Source organism: Camelina sativa, chromosome 11 (genome assembly GCF_030686135.1).
Source record: "Camelina sativa cultivar CO46 ecotype springtype chromosome 11, ASM3068613v1".
NCBI lineage: Eukaryota > Viridiplantae > Streptophyta > Magnoliopsida > Brassicales > Brassicaceae > Camelina > Camelina sativa.
This window is the reverse complement of record NC_141890.1, coordinates 2,777,103-2,795,243: the sequence shown is the minus strand read 5'-3', so window position 1 is coordinate 2,795,243 and position 18,141 is coordinate 2,777,103. Positions and strand designations below refer to the sequence as shown.

Below are 18,141 nucleotides of genomic sequence, written 5' to 3'. Positions count from 1 at the left end.
TACAGTGGTTGCAACAAATGCAGATGCTTTTGTTCCTGAATAATTTAAATTATTTTTTCCAAGGCTGAAAAGTATCAATTAAAATATCACACTGTAAAAGGTTGTATAACATACATATTACGAAATTTGCGATAGATTTCAGCAATGGTACATTTATAAAAAATCTACGTACGAAATGCATATTTACAAATTAAGGAACTTTTAATTCAGACCATTATTTAAATTAGGTACTCTGAAATATTTAAAATCGGATTAAATATAGGATCTGATACTGTTACAGTACCTGGATATTACCTTTGCTATTGACCATGTTTTTTTTTTTTTGTCTCTCTGTTTTTGATGGGAAACATTTAATACTCAAAATCTAAAAAGGCCAAAAAATTGGGGTAGATCGATCTAGACAAGTAGACAAATGGTTCCGGTTCTCTCATATTCTTAATTTCTTATGTGTATGTTTTAAGGACAGTCTTTATGTGGAACCAAATAAAGATAATCTAATAATCTGCTTCGTGGTTCGAATCCAATCTGGTATAGAGTAGCGATAGGTAGTCCAATGTTACCGGTATAAGTCATTCTCTACATTCAATTGTCTACATTGCATGTGGCCTATTTGATATAGTATAGTGCTATACTGCTATGATCGATCGTATGAAAAAGTTTGCTTAATATAGTATACGTCAAATCACGCAGGCCTTGTATCTAACAAAGGATTGTATATATCCAATTTCCGCAACACATTTTAACATATAGAAGGATATAAAGTCTTTACCGAAAGTAAAAATTAACTTCTTACAACTTGATTTTGTTAACATGTTTCGACGTACACTATCTTATTTTGGTTCTGTTCTTATAAGAGAATGGTAGGGACTTATAATTCATATTAGGAAATGGTAGGGTCTTATAAACATGTTTCATGAAAATGAAAGAAAAACAAAGTGGTTTCTAAAAGGACAAGGCATAAACATGTGAACTTCATCCATTAGCTCCACCTGATATGTTCCTCAAACTATTACACTCTCTTTAACAACTTGCGGTCACAATTTCTTTTAATTCCCTATATATACTTTAGCAAACTTAGAGACACTTGCTTAAAAAACTAAAACATATTTCAATAGAAGCCCAAGACATTCAAACACTCTTGGTCAAGTATTGATCACCTTTAAAAGTTCTTCAAAATCTTCCCTTTTAGTTACGTGCATTGATTGATCCTCAAAGATGGGTATCCAATTGGTCGGACTGTCTCAAGCAAAGCAAAAGCTTCAAAGAAGCTTATCGGCGAGAATCGCGAGCCTCTTAGCTACGTCGGGTACTAATAATGTGCCAAAGGGTCATGTGGCCGTCTATGTGGGGGAGACTTATCAAAGGAAGAGATTTGTGATACCTATATCGTATTTAAACAACCCATTGTTCCAAGGTTTGCTGAACCTTGCGGAAGAAGAGTTCGGGTTCGACCATCCCATGGGAGGTCTCACCATTCCTTGCACTGAAGATTACTTCACTGCTCTAGCTTCTATTCTAAGTGGTTCATGATAAGGGAGTTCATTGATCATCACAACATTCATTAATTAAGTTTCTTTATACAAAGATATATATGTGTTTTTTTGTGTGTATTTCAAAGGTATTTAAGGGGAGAAATAATAACTCGAGACTGAGATACCAAGCGAGTCTCTTTCAAATTTTGATCTAAAATAATCTTGTGAGTCCTTTTGACCATTCCTTTGGTTAATAATTCACTTTCTAAAAATTTAATCTATTTTTTTTCTGTCTATTTATTACTTTTCTATTGTATACATGGGCGGATCTAGTAAAGATTATATGGGGTTAGCTGACCCCACTAAATTTTTTTTAGTGTGTTTTTAGTTATAAATTATAATATGATCCCTCTAAATTTTGTAATTTGATCCCTACAAATTTTGCATTTTGATTTTGATCCCTACAATTTCTGCATTTTTACCACATTTTAAATTAAATTTCTAGTTTGAGCTTCCAAAAATTGCATTTTTATCCCTATTTAAAAAAAAAATTAATTTAACCCTCTAAATTTTATATATTTTTTTTTTTAAGAAAAAAAATTATTTGGATCCCTCTAAAAAAATGTTCTGGCTCCGCCACTGATTGTATATATAAGTACGTATATCTTTGCTTACTTTTGTTCTACATGACATTTTTATGGGAATGATTCATATAAGAAAGAACTTCATATATCATAGTGTAAGATTTATTTCTAACATGTATTTGTAATTGTATAACAACAAAACTATTGTAGATAGTTAGATACACGTATACAATAATATTCCATTTGTTAGATATCGTATGACGGATAACATGCAATTTTTGAAACTCCTCCAAAAGAAAAAAAATAGAATAACAACTTCAAAGTATTGGGGTAAAAATATAAATTATGAAAGACTATATAGACTTTTGTTTGTAACGGGAACACACTAATTTAATTGGATGTGTAGAGGTTGTCTTGTCATACGTAGCTCGTGCTATGGTTTTTATTTTCTTCAAATGTTTTCATTATTACAAAATTGTCTCTAATATTTCCACTGATCATAGAATGTACGACGAAATTCATCTCTTAAAGACAGAGACATCCCATGCATATAGAACAGTCCAGAAACTCACATATAAGTTAATAAACGTACGAGATAGATCTAACATTCACAGCTATTTATTATAGCCTTTGGATGTGAAATCTCATTAGCATAGACTGCATAGTAAGAATTATCCATATATATTATATGCCTCAGACATCTCTCTGGTAAAGAGAAACTTCCAAGCCAAGTATGCAATTCTTTCTTTCATTACATTTTGGTTTTGATTTGACTGTTGCTTAAGCCCTCGCAGTAACATAAGTATATAAACCCCTTACGAAACGGAACATCAAACCAACCAAATATATACTAATACCTTAGGCTAACTTATTACTTTAGGTACTAACAAGTTTAAAACGATTCAGACGAGAAGTGACGTCAACAAAGACATGGTGAGGACAAGGGATCGTGAGGGATTTACTCTTATGATCTGTGCCGAATTCATCTTCGGCTTGACGCAACAAAGCTTGGAACAAAGGATGTTTTAAGTAAGATATTGGAACCACAAATCTCTTCGTCTCTTCCTCGTCTTCTCCAACGTATACCGTAAAGTGACCCTTTCGTACGTTGACTATGTGTCTTAAACGCGATACTCTTTTAGCGGCTATTCTCTTGACTTGAAAAGCTATATCCTTGAACTGAATCATATCTATCTTTCAAATGAACTAACTTTGTTATAGCTTGAACGAAGATGCTCCCTGTGTATAGGTTTTGTCGCTACGTCTACTTTATAGGGATGAAGGTTTGTTGCTTTAGGAGTAGTAATTTCATTGTTATCATTATTAAAGGATTTTGTAATATATAAAATAGTAATTGAAATAAATAATAGATCTGTAAGTATCCAGAAAGATATACATTATGATATGATATGTATTTTTTCTCTAATTTAAATGAAATTAATATCTTTCTCTCTCAATGTTTTTTTGTCAACTTTTGATTTGCAAACAATGTAAGGATGCACACCCAAAAAAAAAGAAAAAGGTACCTATTATAATTTATTTATTTTGGGGCAAAAAAGGCACCTATATTTAAGATCAAACTCATAAATATTTGAGAAAATACCAATTTTTTTTAATATCCTCATATATATAATTCCTTAAAATTAGAATCAACCAATTAAGATGTAAATGGGTGTATATATACATATCTAAATTTTACATTTTAAATAGACATCTGCTGAGAATCTTGTATTCGCCGCCGACACTCATAACTAGAAAGTGAACTTCCTTTCTCACAAGAATGTAAGACAAAGAGTAACAAATATACAACAGCTTGCATGTGAAGAACACATTTAAGTACTTCAAAAAACACACACATTTAACTAGGAAACCTCATCAGGTTTGAGAACCCTCCGTTTTATCTCCGGAGTAGCTAGTGAGGAACTGATCGCGATGATCGTGGGGTTTACCGCTTAAATATAAAATCTATTAACTATTTCGTGTAAACTATATGAGTTTAGGAAATTTAATTTGCAGTTTGTAGGTCTAATAAACTAAAAACATATGTTAAATGGAGCACATGAAGCGTCTGCAAAAAACGTTAAGACGAAGGAGTCAAATTATACCACTATATATGAGCTCGACAGAGAACTTAGGAGTCACGAAAATCTATTGGCAAGCTAAAGTGTCCCACCTCCAATAATTGAGCTCCCCGTATATTACATACTACGTACTTGGTCCAATAAACTTTGGTATATATATAAAGTTAATTAAAGATCTAAAATATAATGGAAACATAAAACTGAGACACATTTTTTCAATAAAAGATATAAAGGATACAAACACTTAATAACTATTTTAGGTCTAAATGCGAAGAACATATATATATTACATACCACAATCATATAAGATAAGAGAAAAAAGGTAGTAGGCCATATGTAGCAAATAGCAACAGATCTATCAGGATTTTGTTTTCGATATATAACGATCACTGAACAGCAATATGTTGCATCTTCAAATTTCAGTGTAGCCACAATCACAATCATCTTCATATAATCACATGCAAAGTTGTACAAGTCAGATCTTATCCAATGGTTGATCAAAAAGCTGCAATTTTAAACAAAGAAAAATATATCAAATATTAAATATAATACTTGTAAGAAATTTATTATTTCAAAACATATATAGAAAACCATCTCGATACTCATCTTTCGTCCCAGCAGTACGGCCCCTAGTTTGAGAGCGAAGGAAAAATATACTTTAAAGACTTTGAACTTCCAAATATAACAAACAATCTCCATCGCTAAAAATGGCTCAAGAACTGGACCCACTTATTAGTCTGATCCAGGTCACACATTATTCACCATTTCGAGGCTCTAATTAAATACACATACGTACCCAACTTTTTATATTTGCAATTGCAATCATATAAAACGTATGTTATGTGCATTTTATGTTATTTATACGTTTTATAATTTATATAGAGATGAGCTAAGCCATGTGAGCCAGATGGATGACGGAGGGCCCAACAGCCCACAACTTTTGGGGAGGGGGTTTTATGTAATCAAAATATCGCATCTTACTGTTTTTTTAGCATTTAAGTCTTTTTCCTTATCTTGAAGTTACATACTTTTTAAGTTTACTACTACTATAAATAGAAACTTCTTCCCCTGCGTTGTCCATCAAGTCATTTGATTCAAGAAAAAAAAAAAATTACTTCCTCAATTTTATAAGTTGCAAAAACAAAGAAGAAGATGGGTTTAATGCGGTCGATGCTTCCAAATGCAAAGCAAATATTCAAATCACAATCTATGAGGAACAAAAACGGATCACAATCATCAACAACAACTTCAGGGCTTGTTCCGAAAGGTCACGTAGCGGTTTACGTTGGAGAACAAATGGAGAAAAAGAGGTTTGTGGTTCCGATAACATACTTGAACCATCCTATGTTCAGAGAATTCCTTAATCGCGCTGAGGAAGAGTGCGGATATCATCACTCGATGGGTGGCTTGACGATACCTTGTCGAGAAGAGTCGTTTCTTCATCTCATTACTTCTCACCAGCTGCATTGAAGAACGCATTCGTTGATATATAGTAGTCTTAAGGGCTTTAGTGAAAGCTGTTTTTGTTTCCTCTTTTAAGAGAAGAATTACTTATGTGTGTATATGATGACAGTACTTGTTCAAAGCTTAAGTTGTACTTTAAAATAAGATTTGAGAAGTTGAACTAATATTCAAACCATTAAAAGCTCAAGATTTAAATCTTTTACAGTAAAAACGGCGGTAAATAATTAAACTATTAATGCGGATAGTTCAACATGTTAGAAAATGACTGACTCAATTTTATCAAAATCCACTATAAATATATTGCTCTGTTTGCCAAAAAGAAAAAACCAATTTATGATATCTTGTGGTTGAAAGATTCATCTTGAATTGAGAGACCAAAGTTTGGCTCTTCCTTAAATGGAAAAATACACAAAATTTCGCAAGCCCCAAATATCAGTTTGAGATTTTGTTAATAATTCTCGAATTATAGAAGACAATGTACACGAAAGATATTGTATTCTGACCAAATACTGAGTTTTGAAAAGTTATACAAAGTAAAAGTTTGGAAATCTGAAAATATTAGTATTGAGCTTTACAAAAATGTTACATGTTCTTCTTATGGGTTTCAATCCGAGCGATGACGCAAAAACACTAGCATACAACATGGTAAAGTATACACGGTTAGAAGTCATACTTGTAATCTGATCCGTTAGTTGGAGGTATTGTATTATCTCAATATATATAGTGTATGTTACATGATAATGCCAAATATATTCCGAATCATAAGCGATATACATAAATCCCTATATCTACGCTAACAACCCCCCCTCCCCCCCCCCCCCACAGTCCGAGCTGGTGACTTGTGAACGTTCAGACTGGACCGGAAATCAAGAAACAATGGCGCGGGAAGGCCTTTGGTAAATATATCGGCATATTGATGAGAAGAGGGTACATGAAACACCTTCACGTGACCAAGAGCAACCCTCTCACGAACAAAGTGAATGTCTATCTCAATGTGTTTCGTACGCTGATGTTGCACCAGGTTCGTAGAGAGGTATACGGCACTAACATTGTCACAAAACACAACCGACGCCTTTGGAAGCGGAATATGCATCTCAAGCAGAAGATTACGAATCCAGCTCAATTCAGCAACTACATTAGCCACACCGCGGTACTCAGCCTCCGCACTAGAGCGAGAGACAGTGTGCTGTCGTTTCGACGACCAGGAGATGATATTGTCACCGAGAAAGACACAAAAACCGGAGGTTGAACAACGGGTAGACGGACAACCGGCCCAATCAGCATCAGTGTAAACAATGAGAGACAACGTAGGTGACCGGTAAAGTTGCAGGCTGTGAGAGATAGTGCCCTTCAGGTAGCGAAGGATACGCTTCAACGCATTGAAGTGTGCCTCACGCGGAGCATGCATGAAAAGACAAACTTGGTGTACTGCATAGGAAATGTCCGGCCGTGTGAAAGTAAGGTACTGGAGAGCACCAGCCAAGCTACGGTACAACGTGGGATTGGCAATAAGCGGTCCTTCAGCGACATCAAGTTTTGGTTTGGTGTCAACCGGTGTAAGGCAAGCGTTACAGTCAGTCATCCCCGCTCGATGAAGAATGTCTGCGGCATAGTTCTGCTGATGAAGAAACACCCCTGTCTTGGTACGAATGATGGAGATGCCCAGGAAGTGGTGAAGTGGACCAAGGTCAGTCATTGCGAACTCAGAATGCAAAGAGGTGATGATTGACGATAAAAGAGACTGAGAAGACGCGGTTAACGCGATGTCATCAACATATAAAAGTAAGTACGCAACATTTTTACCACGAGTCATGACAAAGAGGGAAGTGTCGTAGATGCTTTGACAGAAACCAACCCGACGAGCATAAGTCGAGAACCGCTCATACCAAGCACGGGGAGCTTGTTTTAAACAGTAGAGAGAGCGTTTCACTAGACAGACATGATCAGGTTTACTGGCGTCACGGAACCCTGGCAGATGATGCATGTACACAGTCTCCTTGAGATCCCCATGGAGAAAGGCGTTTTTGACATCAAATTGATGGAGAGGCCAATCTTTCGCGGTTGCAACGCCAAGAACAGCACGAATAGAAGCAGGCTTCACCACTGGACTAAACGTCTCATCACAGTCAACACCAGGTTGTTGAGACATCCCATTAGCAACTAAGCGGGCTTTATAGCGAACCAGCTTCCCTGCAGAGTTGAACTTGTGCCTGTACAACCACATACACCGAATCACGTTAGCAAACTTGGGCCGTGGTACAAGTACCAACGTTCCCGTTTTAATAAGAGCATCATATTCCTCCCCCATGGCAGGGTTCCAATTGGGATCTTTGGCGGCATCTATATGAGATTTTGGTAAAGCGGAGACGGTTGTGGTGTGAAGACAAAGTCGAGTCTGTGGCTTTTTGATGCCATGTTTACCACGCGTCATCATGGGATGTGTATTGGAGGCTAATGGTGCAAGTTGTGATGAATCAGGTGGTGGTGATTGAGACGTGGTTGCCAAGGGAGGTGATAGAGCGGTAGATGGTGTAGGATCAGTTGTCGATGGCACTGACAAAGGTAAATTAGGAGGAAGAACAATCCGAGGAACCGGTGGTACAAGTACAGGCGGCTCCTGTTGAACAGACGTTGCAGGTTGATGTGCAAAGGGAAAGGTTGTCTCATCAAAAATCACATGTCGAGAGATGATGACCTTCTTTGTGACCATGTCAAGACATCTATAACCACAATGGTCCGAAGGGTAGCCAAAAATGTACACGCAGAAGACCTTGGGGCGAGCTTGTGAGGCGTCGTTGGAAGCAGATTCGGGTAGCAGAGGGAGCCAAAGACACGCAAATGATCATACCGTGGGACACGACCAAATAGTCTGACAAACGGGACATCATCAAGGATCGCAGCCGAGGGTAGGACGTTGAGAAGATAGGCCGCAGTGTGGAGAGCTTCAACCCAATAAATAAGCGGCATACTTGCTTGAACCAAGAGAATCCGAAGTAGGTTGTTGAGAGTGCGGATCATCCTTTCAGCTTTGCCGTTATGTTGCGATGTATAATGACAGGAGAACCTAAAGGACGTTCCAACCGTCGCAAAATAGTCTCTGAATTGGTGATTGTCGTATTCTCGGCCATTATCACATTGAAAAGAGACGATTTCCTGGCCGAACTTGGGTCGAACTATGGCAGAGAAATGAAGATATCGACTAAAAACATCACTCTTCCTGTGGAGAGGATAAACCCATACGTAGTTGCTGTAATCATCTAAAAATAGCAAATAATATTTGACACCACTAACACTTGAGATTGGAGATGTCCATAAATCAGAATGTATTAAATCAAAAGGTCTTGAAACAACCGTAGTTGAAGAAGAAAAGGGCATGCGAATATGTTTTCCAAGCTGACATGCATGACACAAATTTGTCATGTCAGTCCGTTTAAAAGAAATGAAACCAGAAGAATTTAAAAACTGCAATGTGTTGATAGCGGGGTGACCAAGACGCCGGTGCCACAGAGTAGAGGAGGAAGCGGTCAACGAGAAGGCGGAGGGTGATGCGACAGACGGCGTGATGGTGTAGAGAAGACCTGCACTGTTACACTGGAGCAGCCTTGTCCGAGTCTGCAAATCCTTGATACAGAAACCAAATGGGTCAAACTCAACAGTACACTTGTTATCAGTAACGAACTGACGAACATATATCAGGTTGCGGACAATTTTAGGGCACACAAGGACACGGTTTAAGTGAAGTGGTTTGGTGATGGTGGGAATAGTTGTTTGTCCATTGTTTGTGATAAGGGCTGAGGAACCGTTGCCAACAGTAATAGAAGGAATAGTGGTCATATTAAAAAGAGAACGTAGCGTACCTGGCTCAGCTGTAACATGATTCGTTGCACCCGTATCCATCACCCATGGATTGGTAGTCGGATCCTGAAGGTTCATAGTGCTAAATGCTTGAGGGAGAGCCGTGTATGCAAAAAGTTGTGCAACACTCATGGTGGGAAATTGTTGTACGCCGTGAGTATAGTGAGCCTCTCCTTGCTGGCGTTGTGGAAAAGAAACAGATGGAGCAGAGGAGGGATGCATCGGAGGTGTGTAGTACGACGTTGGAAACCCAGGTGGCGTGTTGAACGAGGTAGGGTACATCCATGGAGCCTGAGGATAAGACCATGGTGATGCCGCATACGAATTGTTGTGACAATTGTTGGTGTTGTAGCGACCACGACCTCTGTTACCACGGCCTCCACGACCACGAGATTTGTTGTAAGCGTTGCGGCCAGAGTTGTTGTTATTGTTCTGGTGTTCTGGACGCTGTTGATGTTGATCTGAATGTGTGTACAAGACACTCTGAGACGATGAGTCAGTGTTGTGTGCATGTGTCGTAGGGGTCTGCTTGGTGAGTCTCTTCTCCTCCATGATAAGCATCGAGCGGGCCTTGATGAAAGTTGGAAACGGAGTGTGATGTTGGATCACATTAATGATGCTATCGAACTTTGCAGACAAGCCGTTCAACATATGCATGACCAAAGCACGATCATATACCGGTGCATCAACGTTGGCGAGCAGATCAACCAGCGTCTTCAACTTGTGTGTATAATCAGTGACAGACATGTCACCAATCACAAGAGTACGAAGCTCATTATCATACTGAATTGATTGAACTTCTTTGTTGCCACGAAACAAGGTTTCAAGAGTGAGCCAGAGATCACGAGCGGTGGACTTGGCTTTGAGAATGGTGTGGAGAAGCTGCTCTGACACGGTGCCGTAGATCCACATCTTCACGAGATCGTCTCGTTCTTTCCACTACTTCTCATCGTCGGGGGACGGGCAGAGGATCCGTTAAGGTGTCCGAAAACACCGAAACTGCTGCAGTGAGTCTCAAAGATCTCACGCCAAACATCATAGTTCAGTTTCTTGAGATCAAGCTGAATCAGTACGTAAGCCCGGATCTGGGCGATGCCATAAGGCTTGTCATTTTTGGGAGCGGTCGCGGTAGCTAACGGTCCCGACATGGTTGAGAAAATAAAGAGAAATACGAAAAAGAAGAACTGAAAGGAGAAAGAGAGACAAAAGCAAAAGAGCTAGACGGAGAAACAAGGATCAAGTTTTTAACAAAGCTCTATTACCATGTAAGTTGATGAATCTCCGTGAGTTGGAGGTATTGTATTATCTCAATATATATAGTGTATGTTACATGATAATGCCAAATATATACCAAATCATAAGCGATATACATAAATCCCTATATCTACCCTAACAATACTATCTCTATAATAGTACCGTACGTGTAGAAAAACATTTTGTAATAAAAAGATAAAAATTTCACATAATATGGAATCTCTATTATGAGTTTTATTTTATTTTTTTTTGTATTTTGAATACCCAGCTCTCTGACTTACATTATAAATATAGTATCTCAAAAGAAAAAATAAAATATATAAGACTTCTTCAAGGGATTTAAAGTATTTTAAGGAATGGTGGATCACATGCATTCTGAAGAAACTAAAATGGGTTGTAAGTGATGAATAACACTAGTATGATATAACCGTTAATAAATCAAAAGAAGACATATTTCTTCAGATAAATATTGAAAATGATTGAAACAGTACTGCTGAATTTAATTATATAGTGAAACTTGTCATAATAAATGAATTAAATCATATCTAAATTATTGCATAATTAGATTGTCAAGGCTCATGTTACTCTCCGTTATTAGGAAGATATAATTGTGATCATAATAATGGAAATGAAACACGTGACCATTTTTTCAATAACTGTAATTGCCCCTAATTTATATATATATATATATATATATATACATGCTAATTATAACAATTTTAACTAGTTTATGTGGATTTGTTGAGTTGAGCCTAAAAACTCATAATAGTATTAAACTTCTACCTAAAAAATGCTCTCTTCAACTTGATTCAACATTATAAGAACCCAAAGAAACCATGCATGTTCAATGGTTCTCATTTTCATGACTCCAAGCTTAGTAGCAAAGATTTAATAATACAAAGTTTGATAAAGTCAATTTTATTTAAGATACAAAAGGGTCCTCTTAAGTGGGCTATAGGGCAACACAAATAGACTAAAAAGCCACCATCTTCAAGAGCCAACAATAGACTTGTCAAAAAATGTCTATTTTCATCAATAAGGACACTTGTTTCTGTTGTCTATTCATCATAATCAATAGGACCAAACTGGTTTGCATGTAATGGCCAGAGATTTTAATAAGTGACAGAGAGTGCATGTGAGTCCTGCAACAGCGGTGGGTCCACTATCTGATTATATTCATTCTTAAGTCATCCAGAAATCAGAATCAGCTTGATGCTTTTTCTAGGTAAACCCTAGTTTTTTATAAGAAAAAAGAATACCATGTGAAACCCTGCAAACTCCTAATATTTAAATCCAATAAAATCTGTATTATCATTAAAACATATAACTTTGAAATTTGGTTCCTTACCTATAAAGAACTCTATATATAACAACGACAACAACAACTGAAACATAAACTCCACAGAAAAGCATCAATCTTTCTCTCGTTTCATAAAAAAACAGAGTATCTCTGTAGATCTATCTATATAACTCTTGCTTTCAGAGATGGCTATTAGATTGTCGCGTGTTATCAACTCTAAACAGTCCCAAAAACAGCAAAATCGAGTCCCAAAAGGACATGTTGCCGTTTACGTCGGAGAAGAGATGGAGAACAAGAAGAGGTTCGTGGTTCCTATCTCGTATTTGAACCATCCTTCGTTTCAAGGTTTGCTTAGTCGAGCAGAGGAAGAGTTTGGTTTCAATCATCCAATAGGTGGATTAACGATTCCTTGCAGAGAAGAAACCTTTGTTGGTCTTTTAAATTCTCATGGTTGTATTGTTTCAACTTAAGACATCTTTCTTTTTTTGGGATCGATAGCCCAAATTCTTTTATAGAAATTTTCCTTTTTTGGTTGTTCCCTTTGTTTATTTCTTCTACAAAGGAGAACAGATTGTTAATCAGCATGTAAATACGTTAATGTGTAACCAGTCAAGTCAGGTTATACTCTTATGTACTTCCAGAAAACATTGATGAGAAAAACTTTCATGTTTTTGAAGATTATAAATTTATTCGAAAATATTCATCACGATGATTGATGATTTGTACGAAGAATTAATCAATAATTACATATAAGCCTGACCTAATCACTCTGTCATGAAAAGATCATTCACATTTTTTATAGTCGTTACGTGGCTATTTGAATACGTACGTTAGTTTAATTACATTAAGTTGTTATGACTCATTCAAATTGTCTTTAACTAAATTAACTACGGACGCTACTCATTGCGAATTAATTATAGAAGTAAACACATAGACCTGGCCTGATCATACTATTAGATTATTGATGGTTATGGGAATACGAGGGACTACTCAGAGCAGCATATGCAATTGAAGCCTTTGTACTGGACCACAACAATTTCATTTTCCGTTTCGACAGAACTATATATCAGATTACTTAATAATTCTGACGCAAAAAAAAAAAAAAAAAAAAAAAAATCACAACTGTAACAAACAATTTTTTTTTATTTTGAAAAGCCATCAACATTTTATAGATAAAGGATCCGAACCAATTTTTTAAGCATAATATACCATAAAGCTTTTGAACCAAATGTACTGGCCATGTTCTGGAGAAATGATAGGTATATATCTTCATCATAATTTTATTTTTCGGCTGATTGTGATGCTTTAACTTCTGTATCATGTTGATATCATATAGACGTATATGATTTGCAAATACTTTTAGTTTGAGTGGATATGGTATTTACTATTTAGGATCATGGCAGTTGCATCGTGTATTAAAAAGAAGTTATAAAGAATGACATTTCAACAAAAAGATCACAACAGCCCTGTAGAACATCCCGAAGATTTGACAAGATTCAGATCATATCAAGACAACAACAATGTTTTAGTGTAAATTATGATGAATTAAATTCTTACATGTTCTAGATAGATGCGATACGTAAAAGAGATTTCTACCAACATAGATAACAAATAATTAGCTATAACTATTCATGTTTGATATTCATCTCGAAAAGGCATACATGCTACAAAACAATAGTAATTTCTTTGATAAAAGCACATATACTAAAAATGAAAGAGAACGTCTATGAAGACACACCGAATATTGTCATTATTTCAAAGATACCAAATGTGGAGTCTCCAACTAGAAAATTAAGAGTAATTTCCAAGAAGCATCCATGTGATTAGGGACTGAAATTTGGCTGATAGATACGACTCAACAAATCAACGATCAAATTTTCAACAGATTGAAGATATATGCGGCGGTAATGATTTGCTACTGATCAGAAGATTCGCAGCGATCAGACGAAACCAATCCAATGATTAACCAAATTGAGCATTTATTATATATATTCAAATCTGAAATATCAGATATGGCTACATGTATCCTGAATTTTTGCATCATGTTCATTGTAATATCATCCAATGTGCCAAGTTGCCATATGATCTATCTTCTTTCTAAGTTCTTTGGCCACTTGTTACCCCTATTATCTCTGGAAAAAGCACATATTTCTATGTTGAAGAAAAAATGAGTCAGAACTTTTCTTAATGTAATATTCAAAAAGCAGTATTTATAATGATATCTTGAATTTTCAACTTAGTTTTATTATTTTTATATCAGTAAGAACAGAGAACTTTTTGTTGGAGAACTTGATGGATGAGTTAAGCCATGTGAGAAGATGATATAAGTCAAACAACTTACACGAGAAAACAAAATAAAAACAAAAAACCTATTAAATGCTCTTAAATCATTGAAAAGTATTTTAAAAGATTTCCATTATTATAAATAGAGGCAATCGTCACCACCTTTCCTCATCTCAAAGTCTCTCAAACATTGTGGTGAACAAAGAAAAAAAAAAAAAAGAAAAAAAAACTTTTATCGAAAGCAAAAAAGAAAGATGGGTCTGAGCCGTTTTGCGATTTCAAATGCAACAAAGCAGATATTGAAACTAAACTCATTGGCGAACAAAAACCGAACATCATCATCATCATCATCGGATCATGTTCCTAAAGGACACGTAGCAGTTTACGTAGGAGAACAGATTGAGATGGAGAAGAGGAGATTCGTGGTTCCAATATCGTTTCTGAATCATCCTTCCTTTAGAGAGTTCCTTAGTCGAGCAGAGGAAGAGTTTGGATTCAATCATCCAATGGGAGGCTTGACCATTCCATGTAGAGAGGAAGTGTTTCTTGATCTCATCGCTTCTCGGTTACAATAAGAAAAAGTTGGATCCGGTTTAGGAGAATTGTATTTATAGAAATCTTGAGATTGAGAATGTATCTTTTCATCCTGTTTCTTCCCATGTATCTTTTTAAATCATGGAGGATAAGAAGAACTGATACATCTCTATGTTTTAGCTAATAATATTTTGACCCTTTCACAATTTTTTAAATAAAAGATTAATGTCATTGTTTAACCAAAAACTATTTAAGACAAGAAATTGTGTAAGCATTCAAACCAAAGAAGATGCTAATTTCCGGGGCTGCCTATCTAAAACCAATAATTATAACTTTCATAACACGACTGGAGTATTTTATGATATACATTCAACTTCGTTAACACTTATGATGTTAATTCTGTTAGCTGGATCGAAGACCAAAGCCAAAATAACTTATATTCATTGGTTGATTATTATGGAGTACATGTAATTGTTTTATATTGATAGTACATACTTTAATCAACTCATACCTCAATAATTCAATACAAACAGATGGCGTCAGTAACTTATATTGAGAGTACTATATTATACGACCTTTTTTTTTTTTTGGTATGGAAACGAGATGGACTAAATCACGAGTTCGTATACGACTTGTTTGAGTTGTTTCAATAGCAACTTTATCAGAAATCAATTACGATAAATTTGTGACTATATGTATTTTATTTATCTCAACACTTTATTGTAGGTAACTAAGTATACCGCAAATCACTTGCAAATTTTGTTACTGATAAATTTCATCTTAAATTTAGCTAGCCTATATAACATAACTCTGTACTCTGTAGTCTGTAGTGATATACTATATATCTCCCATATCAATTGATTGTTTTTGTGTTTGTTTTATTAACATCTGGGGAGCTCTATTTTGTCTATATCTCAAGTTATATAATTAAACGTTGTTGGAGAAGAAAATAGTTATATAAATATACAAATTAGACGAATTGAGAATCCAATGAAACCGCCTAAAATAATTAGAAAAAGAAACTACTTCTGTGTGCTCCTGTAAACTATAAATTCTCAGACTGCTTGAATCATGAACCAATAGAATAGTTGTAATAATTTCCTTTACAACAATGCTTATATCATCTATAAAATAATTGGACCTGAATTATCATGTGGTCACGTCATGGATTTCACATGACCATTCTTTAATTTCACAATGAACTCCGCTGCAAAAACATAGGAAATGTCATAAAGGAAAACTAAAATAGAATTTTCCTCCCTTTCATTGTTCTTAAGGGGAATATTATATATCTGTGAATCTTTTGGAGAGATGCCTCTAAAAATTGATTCTAAAAACCAAAAGTAGCAATTTCCATAAGCCGTCAGGTTAGGTTGTTAGAGTAATCACTCATATAGGAAAAATCTTTAAGTGTGTAAGCATTGCATATTAATAAGAGTTTCTTGAATACCTTACAACTTACAAGACTCATTTATTATTATGTATATATATTCATGCGAAAACGAATAAATACAAAGTCTTTTTTTTTTTTTTTTTTTTTTTTGGAAGATTAACAGCTTTACCATACAATAATTAACTTACTGTGACTAACATCCTCATGCGAGAACTAAGCTTTCGCAGAAGAGTAATGCAACAAAACTTGAATGTCCACTTTCTGCTGCGATGCGACGCTGGGGGAAGAATGTTGTGACGTAACATGTACTGAGTATGAAGTTCCGTGGAATTACATAAATTAAATTAAAAATAAACTTTATATTGAGCCTTATAATTGAAAAAACAATCAGAGGTTTATTCAAATTTTGGTGACAATTAAAAAATAATCCACTAGAATAGGAAATAAACAACTAATAGAATCTTAAATACCAAAAATTGCAGAGCAAATAACTTTAAATTTATTTAACTTGACATTTTAAGTGATTTGTGTAAAATTTACAAATCTTATGTTATTCAATCATAGATTTTAAAAAGTTCATTAAAATCCACTATTATTAAACTGATAATTTAAAAATCTACTTTAAAATCCACTATTATTCAAAACAGTTTGTGGATTTGTATTTTAATAAGTTTTAGGAATTCGGAAGGATTTGAGATGATTTGTTTAGTTAAAAATACAGAAATCTAAATCTCATGGTTTTAGGTGGGATTTGAAAAATTTTTATCATAAATCATATTAATTTTCCTAAAATCTATCAAAATTCCAAATTTTCTAAATCCCATAAAATCCTCTAAAATCATGATTTCAATACACTTCCTAAAGAAAAAAAAAACCCTGAAATTAGGTAGATGAATACTTCAAAATTCAAATTCTTAAATTTAGTATATATAATGTAAACATATTCGATTTGTTTTGAATGAAATGTACATTTCCATTTTCTATATGTAAAAATGTATTATAGAAAGGTTGTATATTGGATTTCAATTTTATGAGAGATCTTAGCAGTTTAAACACATTCTTTCAATGTAGTTTATTGTGTTGCTATATTTTAGGATGTAAATGTAAAACAGCATATTAGTATACTAATTTCTGTCGATATATTTCCATTTTACGTTTATTCTCTTCTTCAAAATCAAACTCAGTTTCTCTCCTTTGTTTGCTACGACTATGGCGTCCAACAAGATCATCCTCAAGAGCTCCGACGGTGAATCCTTCGAGGTAGACGAAGCCGTTGATGTTGAGTCCCAGCCAGCGTGGACGACTGCGCCAGTAACGGAACCCTGCTTCCTAATGTCACCGGAGCCAGCCACCTTAGCCAAGGTTATTAAGTACTGTAAGAGCATGTTGAGGCCGCTGCTGACAAGGATTTTTTGTGGGTCCACTGAGAACGATAAGCTTAAGACTTGGGATACCGAATTCGTCAAAGTCGATCAGCCTACACTCTTTGATCTCATCCTCGCGGCCTCAACGTGTTTCTTACAGTACTCAATAACCTCAGCCAAGCCCTCGATCATGAGGCTGACGGCGCTGAAGCCACACCTCCATTATCACTCTACATTAGATGAATTCATGGGTTGTAAATTTTATTAAGTGCCAATACTTTTCTGGGACGTTAGTCTTATATGTTCACCCTTTCGATGTATCGAAGCATCTCCGTTCGATGTTCAGCATCAAATACCTCCTTGAGGTGTCCCGTGACATACACGGACGGGCTCCCATGCAGTCAAACCTCTGTTTCCACTCTACATTAAACAAAGTAGCATTCGTTAATAACAATAAAATGGGGGTAACTCCGGTTGAGACTCTTAACTCTAACGACTAATTTGATAACCTTCACAGCAAAACCAAAAAAAGTAAAGACTAATTAGAGGCATAACTC

At 35.5% G+C, this 18,141-nt stretch overlaps 6 protein-coding genes across 6 annotated transcripts; 5 read left to right on the top strand and 1 right to left on the bottom strand.

Annotated features, from left to right (window-relative positions):
* The first annotated feature begins 1,103 nt into the window (after positions 1-1,103).
* On the top strand, positions 1,104-3,513 carry LOC104727571 (auxin-induced protein 15A-like). The gene has a single exon (XM_087471788.1). It carries the CDS (start codon positions 1,216-1,218, stop codon positions 1,528-1,530), a length of 315 nt encoding a protein of 104 aa, XP_087327914.1. The 5' UTR covers positions 1,104-1,215; the 3' UTR covers positions 1,531-3,513.
* On the bottom strand, positions 2,722-3,244 carry LOC109127178 (auxin-responsive protein SAUR21-like). Its single transcript, XM_019231593.2, has one exon. It carries the CDS (start codon positions 3,242-3,244, stop codon positions 2,933-2,935), a length of 312 nt encoding a protein of 103 aa, XP_019087138.1. The 3' UTR covers positions 2,722-2,932.
* Positions 3,514-5,202: 1,689 nt separating the features above from the next.
* Positions 5,203-5,776, top strand: LOC104721313 (auxin-induced protein X15). The gene has a single exon (XM_010439264.2). The coding sequence runs from the start codon at positions 5,290-5,292 to the stop codon at positions 5,605-5,607; it is 318 nt and encodes a 105-aa protein (XP_010437566.1). The 5' UTR covers positions 5,203-5,289; the 3' UTR covers positions 5,608-5,776.
* Positions 5,777-11,975: 6,199 nt separating this feature from the next.
* Positions 11,976-12,722, top strand: LOC109127194 (auxin-induced protein 15A-like). The gene has a single exon (XM_019231686.2). The coding sequence runs from the start codon at positions 12,196-12,198 to the stop codon at positions 12,478-12,480; it is 285 nt and encodes a 94-aa protein (XP_019087231.1). The 5' UTR covers positions 11,976-12,195; the 3' UTR covers positions 12,481-12,722.
* A 1,730-nt stretch (positions 12,723-14,452) lies between these two features.
* LOC104721311 (auxin-responsive protein SAUR21-like) lies at positions 14,453-15,073 on the top strand. The gene has a single exon (XM_010439261.3). The coding sequence runs from the start codon at positions 14,548-14,550 to the stop codon at positions 14,866-14,868; it is 321 nt and encodes a 106-aa protein (XP_010437563.1). The 5' UTR covers positions 14,453-14,547; the 3' UTR covers positions 14,869-15,073.
* Positions 15,074-17,429: 2,356 nt separating this feature from the next.
* Positions 17,430-17,852, top strand: LOC104727570 (SKP1-like protein 4). The gene has a single exon (XM_010446664.1). It carries the CDS (start codon positions 17,430-17,432, stop codon positions 17,850-17,852), a length of 423 nt encoding a protein of 140 aa, XP_010444966.1.
* Positions 17,853-18,141: the final 289 nt, after the last annotated feature.